Below are 10,741 nucleotides of genomic sequence, written 5' to 3'. Positions count from 1 at the left end.
CATTGGCCGCGAGGCGTGAGGGGCGAGACCTTGAACCTTGAGGTGATGAAGAGCAAGACCCCCTTTGCAAGCAAGGTGGGCGAGTTGAAGGGGGTTGGGAAGAAACCCTTGAGCAAATAACAATAGGCAAGACCGAGAGAAGGTAGAAAAAAAAATCTCAAAGAGGAAAAATGGCAAACACTTGGGGGGCAAGAAAAGTGCACTTGATGAAAAAGGAAAAAAGTGGTAAAGCTCCAATGAAGAGAGAAAATGGGAGAAAAATGAAGAAAAGGAAGAAAAAATGAGGAAAAAAAAAGAAAAAGAAAGCAAAAAGGGGGATAAAAAGGTAGGAGGATTTGAACCCCTCACCTCTCCCACTTACCAACTTTCTACAAGGAGAAAAAGCCATCTACCCTAAGAAGCAAAGTCCATCCAACGGTCACGAGATGCTCAATCACAAAACTCCTTCCAAGAAGCTTTATTTGCAGCAAGCCCCTCACAAGATTGAAGATAATAACAAAGACACTATTCTCTTGAGCACTCTGTTCCAAGAGAGTGGGGGGGGGGGGGAAGTGATAAACTAAAAATACACAGGCCAATCTCGAGACACCGCGTGCCCTAACACGAAGAAAAAGCCAGTCTAGGCTAGGCTACGTCAAAACCCATTCGGTAATCCAAGAGGAATAGACCCAAAAAGTCATCCAGGGACCAAGTCCTCCACGCAGGCCAACGGGGTCCAACTATGACATCACCACCAAGGTCCACGCCATCTTATCATTGGAAGGTCGGAGCATGGGCATGTACCAGAGGGACGTTATCCCAAATAGATATAATTCTAGTCGAACTCAAACATCATGGGCCATTGCCCAACACGTGAAGAACACGCTTGTCTAATAGGGAACCTCTTCCCTACTAAGACTCTACGTCTCATAAGAAAGCACTTCCAAATACGACTCTACTACGTGATGACCTACTTCGCGTAGAACACTTATCACCAAGTGGGACTCTCCACACCACCACACTCAACTATAAATACTCAGGTATTCAACCCCATTATCCATCTTGGATTCCAGTAATTCATCTTTTGCTAAGAGAAAGCTAACTTAGGCATCGGAGAGTCCTAGGCCGGAACCACATCGGTTCTCCTTTGTCACTAACGTCCTTTTGCATGTTGCAACACCCGATGGACCCATCGGCGATTTCCTGACCAACAAATGTTTTTTTTTATTAATACTTGCACATGAGTTCATATAAAAAAAACAAGAGCCTGGATGTTCAATTGTGTATGGTTTTGCAAGTGCACGCGACCAAGCGTGGCCAATGTGCGCATTGCAAAAGCGCAGAATGGCGGCAGCCAGCGGCGAGCGTGTGCAGGGACAAGTAGGTGTGCACACGTCTTGCCATGGCAGCGTCCTCCGCTACTGGTTGCGGATCTCAAGAAATCCCATTAAAAAAATCAGATTTCTCTCTTCCCAAAATGAAAAAAAATAGCAAATCAAAACCCTAATGGCTTTGATGCCAATGTAAACAAATCATCACCCACTAGGGTGTTACCTGAAAGGATAGATGAGAACGCAGCGCAAGAGGATCTCATACGGGTTTGGTTACAAGCTTCACGAACTCAAACAATCTCCTTCACAATCGTCGAATATCTTATTAGGTTTATCTACAGAGAAGAACTCCACACCACAAATCCCTGGGAAGGGATGGAATCCCAAAGAGAACACAAAAAACTGGAGAGAGGGAGCATTTGGTTTCTTAGATAATATGGTCTTAGGGTTACAGGCTTTCTATTTAAAGCCAAAACCCTAGGACCCCTGCCCTTATTTAGACTCCCTCCGGGAATCGACCAAAGAGGGGAGAAAGAGATCCAACCACTTAAGTGATTGGTCCTCTCCACGCACAACGGGTCGGGTCGGGTCCGGCCTGCACCTTGTGGGCGGATTGGACCGGGCCTGGGCCGTGTTCGATTTACAGTAATAATAGTGCCAGCACCAGTTTTATGTTTTGCGTAGATCAGAGGGAGGTGATATAGAAGCACGTTGTTATAGTCACCATATATAATCATTGTATGTACTCGAAAATATAAATATAGTCTTTCACTAATCGGACCAGAAAATCCAATGATAGAGACAACAAATAATATGGACGGATAGAAAACCACGGATTTTAGTTTCCTTAGAAATTCCTCACACATCACAAACACAACAATCAGAAACATAGATCCTAAGAGATCACCCTTTGTTGGTAGATCCAGCTGAAAGCCTAATTAGACACGGATATTCACCGTTACACTTATTTGACATGACTAATTAATTGCTATATAATAGGGAAACAGAGAAGATAAAATGGAGCTTTAATTAGGTTCTGGAATCAGTGTTGGCCAAGATGGTGCTTAGGTTCCCATGTTGCATGTACTCAGTGGTGCCGGAAAGGATCTGTCGGACTATGTAGCGGTTTGCTCTCTCACATGGATGGAAAGGATCCCAGAATGCATAAATATCTCTGTTTGGACACAGGTTTGACAGAGCTGTACAGGGTCCAATCCCATTATAAGGCCCTTGTCCACAACATGCTATCTTTGATGTTACAAAGCCTGCAGTTACAACAAAGCAAAGGAAAGAGTTAGTTATTGATTGATATTATAGACCATAAATGTTGTTTACTGAGCATTAAAAATTCTCCAAATTTGATGGCTGATGATTAAATTCTAGAAATTTTAATGCTAATTAAACACGTACGTACGTACGTACACACTTTCACATACCATAGGCTTGAGGGTTAATGATGAAGTCAATGTTCATTTGATATGAGTTAACCGCGTAGAATGCATTTGTACGGCCTGCTCCTATCTCACTGTTGAGTTGGGTTATCATCTGAAAAAGTTGAGGGTTATAAAGGGAAGCAGCTCGTTGCAGATCAGTAGCACACGAGGCGTTGGGGCTATGCCGTGCTATTTCAGCTGGAACACAACCGAGAGGTCCAGTTCCAGTTACAAGAACATTACGAGCTCCCATGTCGTAAAGCCTCTGCCCAAAATACATTTCGAATATTAATACCAATTTAATTTCAACGTACAAGAAGAAAACCAGGTATTTTAGACTCACTCAGACGAGTCAAACCTCGGCAAAGTAAGTTATGTTTTTTTTTTTTTTTTTTTTAAATGTATTTAATAATTAATATACATAATACCGAAAACCGGGTACTTTAGACTCAGATGATTATTACTATTATTTATTAGGGAAACAGTTTTCTGTACGGGAGCGTGGCCTACGCCAGCACTCCCATGTGTCTATCTCTCTCCTCCTTAAAACAAGAGGACAGAGATGTCTTTTCACATAGGGAGGAGAAAGATAGACTCATGGGAGTGCTGGCGTTGGCCACATTCCTGGACAGAGAATTTTTTTCCTATTTATTATTACATATTTATGGTTGATGGATTTATGCATTTTCCTATGCAAAAAGCAAACCCCTTGTATTAGAAATTAACAAGCCCTTTTAAAAGGAGAGAGAGAGAGTTTTGACCAGACTCACCCAGTTGGGGAAAGTATATTTTTTTTTAGTTATTAACAAATTTTTTTTGGTAGAAGAGTTATTAACAATTACTCTCCAAAGGGGCCCAAGGAAATCAATTGGAAATTATCTTTTATGTTTGGACAAAAATGACGAATTTTTATCCTCTTCAGTGTGGTGCACTGCCAGTGCTCCTTTAAAGTGCATCAATGGCCACCGTCCAATGCACTGGGCAGTGCATTGCACTTGAGAGGATGAAAATCCAAAAATGAAGTCCAGAGCCGGACTAATAAGCTAATTGGTTCCAAATATGAGATCCATGACAATTAACTAATGGGTGGGTCGGTTCCAGTTCTTAATCGGTTCCAAACAGTGCAAAATTTAAACAAAAAAAATTCATAACACATGCTACATAAATTCAATACTATTATAATAATACACTAATTTCAACCATATGAGATATGCAATCTATCATCAATTTTTTTTTCTTAAATTACAGAACTAATCCATAGTACCTCTTGTTTTATATTCAATTAATAAGTAGAAACACCACCACCCTCATTAATTAGGATTATTTTAAAGCATAATTTTAAGTTACAATTCTCAAATGAACCTTTTAAATTAACACCCAAATATTTGGTAAATGGTATATGAAACAAAGAGGTACCAATCAAAATTGTTAAACTTAAAATAAAGGGTTTCACTTTAGCTCTCATGACCTTAAGTCTTAAGAATTATATAATATATAAGGTTAGGATGTAGAATTGTTTTGGTTCCATTAGAACCACTGGGACACCAATAACTTAATTGGTAGATCCAAAACCGACCCAGTAAACTATTGGATGGGTCTGTTCTGGTTTTTTACGGCCCGATTTCCGGTTCGGGTGCCCAATTGACACCTTCCATGAGCCAATTGATACATATGGCCATGCATGGATTTGTGCTGCATGGCATATGTACATGAGTAAGATGAAATTATAACTTGAGTTCGAATAGTTACTATTAGAATCTTTTTGTACTCCGAGATGAGATAGGGAACATAATCCTCGAGAGGATATTGACGAGATCTAGCTGAGTTTCGAATCAAGTAGTAGTTGTTAACAAAGTCATTGCCGCCGACGCAAATGAGGACAAGTGCCTGATTCACTAGCCGCTTTGTTTGGGCATCTCCAATACGCGTAGTTACTCGTTGCTGGTATTTTTGGAAGTACTGCAATTGCTGTGGCATTGTAATTACGTTTACCTGCTCTACCACATTTCAAATTATTAACATTAATGGAGAATGTGTAACATTAATAAGTGGCATGCTTTTGACCAAATAAATTTGTTACTTACAAATTGGATTCCGGTGTCATTGAGAATTCCTACCCCGGCAGATGCAAAGTTTGCACCATTAAGTAGTTTGTTTCCTCTTAGCTCAGGGCTCAAGTAGGGCAATACAGATTCCTCACCGATTGACTCACCTGATAAATATATTGTAGAAAATAAGAATCTAAATAAAACGATGGAAAAAAGAATAAAAATCGCAAATAAACAATCATACAGTGCATAAAGATTTACGTGGTTCGGTAAGATTGTCTACGTTCACGGTGAGATGAGATAATGTTTCATTTTCATGGAGAATAGGATTACAGTCGCTCATCCTCGTACCTCTCTCAAATTGCATTACAGAGAAAGAACCGTTGCTACAAATTTATAGCAAAATCCTATATGGAAATTTTACCAAAATACTCATATAATCCTCAAAACTTCTCCAGACTTGCCTATGACCTCTTAACTGCTTTTCGAAATCAACCCACAAATTCAAACAACGAAATACAAGACATCACGTACAATTAATAGAATATCAGTAGAAATAAAGAAGAATTTCGAACTCAACTGATAATGTCTGGGATGTTAAGTCCATTGGAGAAGCGGCCAGTGGGTCGATGGGTTGGATAGTCAATGCCATAAGGAGGTGAATCAGCACGAGCACTGGTGGCAACGTAATTGTTGTTGCCGCTATCGACAAGTGAATCACCAAAGACAAAGAATGCACGGCCTTCTGCTTCAAGGGAAAGAGTTCCTACAATAATACCTAATATCCCAACTATCAGCAGAGAAGCAGCTAGAAGAAAGTCCATGGAGATGGATCGTTTTGGTAAACCCTGTAGGAATTAGGAACCCTTTAATTTATCTCAGAAATCACACCTATAGCTACTAGCTGAATGCTTTTTTGTTGGTGAATGCCTTTAGTTGTGTATTTATATATATATATATAGTTGTGACAATGCAGAGTTTGAAATTAAAACTTTAACGATGGATTTTTTAGTTGGCCGCCTTGTTATTAATGTCTAGTAATCAAAAGTATACTACTTCCAAGTAATGCTGGTGTTTCCTATTTTGGTGGCGAGCTACTTTCTAGCGGTGTTTAAATCTCTTAACACAAGTGTTCACGGTAAAGGTTGTTTAAGCATTTTATTACATGGAAAATAAAAATTTTGATCCTCTATGGCCGGGCAGCGTAGCGGTCATTGTGCGGTTTCACACAGGCAAGGTGTGGACCCCACCAAGGCAGGGTGCCTGGGCAGTCATTTCACCCTTCCCTGTATGTGGGCCGCATAATGGCTGCTACACTGCCAGGCCATCGTAAAGGATTAAAATCCGGGAAAATAATCTTCTCCAATTCCCGAATAAAACTGTGCAGTGCGGCAATTTGGGGTGGAGATATCGAGGACATGTGGCAGCTCGAACATCCAATGGTGGATGTCTGAACTGCCACTTGTTGAAATCTCCACCCGAACTGCCGCATTGCACAGTTTAAGGAATTGGAAAGAATTAAAATCTTTCATTAGACATGTGTAGGGGGTGATTGCCAAAACATACGGCAAAGATAACATCATGTTCTAAGAAGTATATAATTTTGATAATTCACCTACTTTGTGAAACTTTTATTTTTCATAATTAATTTTGGAGAAATAAAGCTTCAAAAAGTAGTTGAAAATTTTACTTTAGCACTTATCGAAAAAAAAAAAATTTTTTTTTTTTACTTTAGCTGAGTAATTGCACAAAATGCATAGTTTTAAAGCTCAATAATGGAGAGCCATAAAATCAATAGTAAAAAAGTATCGGTCCCCAATGGATATTTAAAACTAGTATTTAGAATGACGGAACCTAATATACCTCGCTACTTGAACAGTATTAGCAGCGAAAAATGTTTCCATCGCTAATGATTTGAAATTTGGAGCCCCATTTTGAATTCAGTATCAGGGATTATTTTACAATATGTGTCTCTACTGTTTACAAGATATTGGTGATCGAAATATGTTCAGTCCTTAATGGTTAGAAATTTGGGAATGGTGACAATTTGTCCATCGCTAATCTATTTTTCAAATTATTATTGGGGATCTTCGTCCCTTTTTGCTAAAAGGTCGTTTGTATTAATGAAAAAAAATAAAAGATGCAAGGCGGAGAGCTAAAAACCAGAAACTAACAAGAAAAAAAAGACTTTTCAGGTAATAATTTATGAACTTTCTACTATCAAAAAATCTTAGCAACAAAAGAAAGCAAAGAAACTTTAGACTAGCAAATCTTACAATAAAAATGATGTCCAATGCTTGACCATCGCAATAGAAGTAGTCAGCAGGTGCCCATGGTGTCATAGGGAAAGAGAATCTATTGGCATCATTGTCTACCATTTTGAAGGCTTGGATCTTGGTCATACAGTAATATATATGGGTTCAAAAGTTTCTTTTATTTTTAGATATTTTTTTTATTGTCTATTATAATTTATTGGTCATTATTAATAACTATTATTTGCTTCAAGAATAATCATTTGTTATCTATATATGTGATATTTAATAACTTGATTGTCTAACCTAGGAATTTTGTATGTTTTGAAGGAAACAGAGGAATTTAGAGACTACTTTTTCGCAGTAGCAATATATGATTTGAAGGGACATGGATACCAAAAGTAAGTATTTATGTTTAGCAAGTCAAATACTTGTGTATAGTACCCTTGAAGAATTGTATATTTGGTTTATTTCTATATTACTTATATTGGTGGTGTTATGCTTACTGTCACACTCCTAACCCGAGACAAGGGTAATGTGACTGGAATACCCTTGTATTCCACACCTAACCACAGGATCGACACTTTGTTGTGTCATGTTCACTACATAAATCGTACAATCAAAGATCAAGGATAAGTTCAGAGTCGCAACGGAATTAATCATGAATAGTAATAATACAGTTTAGGATTTTAAAAATGATAACATATATATATATATATATATATAAGTGGCATTTTATTCTAAACATCCACGGTGCTTTCAAATCCCATAGTACCATATAAACATGTATAAAATATAAAAGAGAATCACAATGTACCATTCATCATTAATTACATTATTCTCATGAGCATTCTCAAACTAAAGTAAGAACAGTATCCATAAGTATTGGACCTCTAGCCCGAACTACTGTGCTCCGTAAACACATGCTTCGCAGGTACAGTCGGGTCCATGCTCCTACTCGGGTTGGACACCTTAGGCTTTGTAACCATCTCCATAATGAAACGTCGAATCAACCTCGATCGGATCCGCCATTCCTGTATCCATATCTTAAAAAAAAGGTTCCCGAGGAATGAGCTTCCACTAAGCCTAGTGAGCGATTAAACCACGCACAACCATACAATGATAATAACAATAATAATGCATGCTAAAGTATACTCATCACATATGATGTATGAATGCATTTGTTAATTTTCCCCCTAACAACGATTTCTAAGTCGGGTCAAGTATTACTATAACATAAGGTAGCATTGTTGATAAATAGTGCCATATACCGGATGACATTCCGACAATGTCAAACCCATGCTATAATGGAAGCTTGTGAGACTGGACTCCCTCACTAGGTTATCTACAAACCCTCGATGTAAACCCCATATTGGTGTCCAACCCAAAATACGGTCTGCGCCTGAACTTCATGGTGGCCTACCCCAAAAATACGGTCGGGACCCATGGGCTTGCCCGACACCTAAACCCCTGTCGGTAAGGGTCGTAGTATTGGATAAATCATAACTTAACTAGCAAACAACTACTGCAATACAAAGTTGCGTGCATGTGTAGCCTAGAGGTTGAGTCCATAGTGCCATACACGGTGGCCCGGCTATCCTCTTGCCCCCTCTAGCTTACACACACACACACACAAGTTAATAGTACGGCGGGTGTGATACCGACATACCAGTCGGCCGGTCACAACCCGATTTTCAATCCATGATATGCACATCACAATCATTCATTATCCACATAATTCTCCATACAACACTCACATGGTAATCACAAGTCCGATGCCCACTCACGGCACTTGGATTCCATCACTCATTCTTAACACATATTGACATTTTCATTTTGCAACATTCACATCAATTCCAAAATAGAATTTTAGTCTTAGAACATCTATCAATCAACGTGATTACGTTTCATCATCTTTGCATTATTCCACATTAATAAGAAACGGGAAGTGACATAGCATGCATAGTAATTACACCACATCATCATGCATAGCCTAGTCATATGCCTAATGAGAAACATTTCATAAAATAATTCAAATGTTTAATCCACTCACAATTGTCGTATTGTATATCCTCAGGTCTCGTGCACATATACGCTCTGATCACAAGTGTAATTTATCCTAAAAAGTCATATTTCATAGATGCCACAAGTGAGAGGGGGTCCAGGGTTCAAACCCAAAGTCAAAATCAGATCTGTAGACCATTTGGTCTCTGCGGAGGATCCCTACGGAGGCTCTACTGTATCCTCCGCAGTCTGCCTCCGCACAGCCCAGAAATGCTATTTGTAGCAAGGCTCAGGTCTATGTTTGGCCTGGGGTCTTGGGGCTTATGGTGGATCATTGAGGGATTAAAATCGATCTTTCCAATTTGAGCTCCTACAATGGGGCTTTCATGGTGGTTTGGCCATGGAATGGATAAACAGTAAATTAGGGTCATAAACTAACATAAATAACACCTAATAGAAGGTCTAACAATAGTAGAGCAAGAAGCCCTCTGGTTTGGCTAAGGATTGGATGGATTTCTAATCAATTTCAAGTGAATTTAACCTAGAATTGATAGGGTTAGCTTACTTACAATGAGGTTAGCTTAGGACAGAAAAGGGGGACAAGTTCTAGGCTGGAAATGGGCTGCAACACCTCCTCTCCACGAGCTCCTAGCTCCAAGATTGGATCTCCAGCTGGTTGGGATGAGGTTTGCATTCAAGAGGGGCTACAATGGGATTGGGGCTCCTCCTTCTCTCTCTTCTCCTTCTTCCTTCTTCCTTCTTCCTTAGTCTCCCATGTTTTCTCTACTCTCTTAGGTGTTAGAAATGAGAGAAATGAGGAGAGGGTAGGGTTTTGGGTTGGTTTAGCTAAGTGAGTTAGGGTGTGTTTGGTTGGGGGTGTTTTTGGGCATGAAATGGGTTTTAAGGCTCATGGAATACCATATAGAACTTAGGGTTTAGATCTTAGGGTTTAGTTGGATCCCTTAGGTCTTAACTAAGTTGGGTTAACCCAGGGTGAAACCCTAGGCTTGAGCCCAAGTGGTCCAAGATAAATCCAATCGGATCTGGGCCAATTTAGCCTCTGCGGAGGATCCCTCCATCCTCCGCAGGCTGCCCAGAACATCCACCGGAGAGGGTTTTTTTTTTTTACCCCTAATATTACTTGGGACCTAGGGGAGGCCCCTAAAATTTTATTAATAAAAGTGGAATTAAAAACCAAGTACATTGGGGGGGGGGACAATGCCGCCTAACCCCAACCCGCAGTAGCTCAACCTCTCAACCACTCAAACAAGAAAAACCCGTACCCTTTAGATCAGAAGGAGACAAAAAGAAAAAGGAAAAATAAAACAAGCAGCTACATTTTTTGAAAAACCGATAAACCTGTCCTGTGTTCCTGTAAAATACGCTGAAGCTCCCCTGGAGGCTCTTTCCCAAATTGGAAAACTGTATTAACAATTGTTTGACAAGCCCAATTGGCCAGTCAATCAGCCACTCTGTTGCTTTCCCTAAACGAGAAAGAAATTACCGAGCGAGTAGAAGTACACAACATCAAAATTTCCTGGAAACAATACCACCCCTTCCAGAGATTACACTTCTTCTGGTTGATCGCTCTAACCGTGGAGGCAAAAACAGAATTAACCACCGCATCCATAAAACCCATATCTGAACACTGTTTCAGGCCCTTAATTCTACCACCGAGTTGGTGCATTCCAAAT

At 39.6% G+C, this 10,741-nt stretch overlaps 1 protein-coding gene across 1 annotated transcript; it reads right to left on the bottom strand.

Moving 5' to 3' along the window:
- Positions 1 to 2,339: 2,339 nt before the first annotated feature.
- On the bottom strand, positions 2,340 to 5,615 carry LOC122653659 (GDSL esterase/lipase At5g33370-like). Its single transcript, XM_043847576.1, has 5 exons — positions 5,372 to 5,615; positions 4,828 to 4,955; positions 4,493 to 4,735; positions 2,747 to 3,008; positions 2,340 to 2,575 (listed from the first exon to the last, which is right to left on the bottom strand). Exons 1-5 carry the CDS (start codon positions 5,613 to 5,615, stop codon positions 2,340 to 2,342), a joined length of 1,113 nt encoding a protein of 370 aa, XP_043703511.1.
- Between the last annotated feature and the right edge of the window lie 5,126 nt (positions 5,616 to 10,741).

The sequence above is a fragment of the Telopea speciosissima genome, chromosome 3 (assembly GCF_018873765.1).
Source record: "Telopea speciosissima isolate NSW1024214 ecotype Mountain lineage chromosome 3, Tspe_v1, whole genome shotgun sequence".
Classification (NCBI taxonomy): Eukaryota; Viridiplantae; Streptophyta; class Magnoliopsida; order Proteales; family Proteaceae; genus Telopea; species Telopea speciosissima.
The sequence above is the reverse complement of the archived record's forward strand: the minus strand, read 5'-3'. Positions and strand labels throughout refer to the sequence as shown.

Excerpts from the sequence above, each read along its gene's own strand:
- LOC122653659 (XM_043847576.1), bottom strand. The coding sequence starts at position 5,615 with ATGGACTTTCTTCTAGCTGCTTCTCTGCTGATAGTTGGGATATTAGGT. Across the intron at positions 4,956-5,371 it reads TAACATCCCAGACATTATCA|GTGAGTCAATCGGTGAGGAA; the intron begins GTTGAGTTCGAA and ends TATATTTATCAG. Across the intron at positions 3,009-4,492 it reads AGTACAAAAAGATTCTAATA|AGGCTTTACGACATGGGAGC; the intron begins GTAACTATTCGA and ends TATTTTGGGCAG.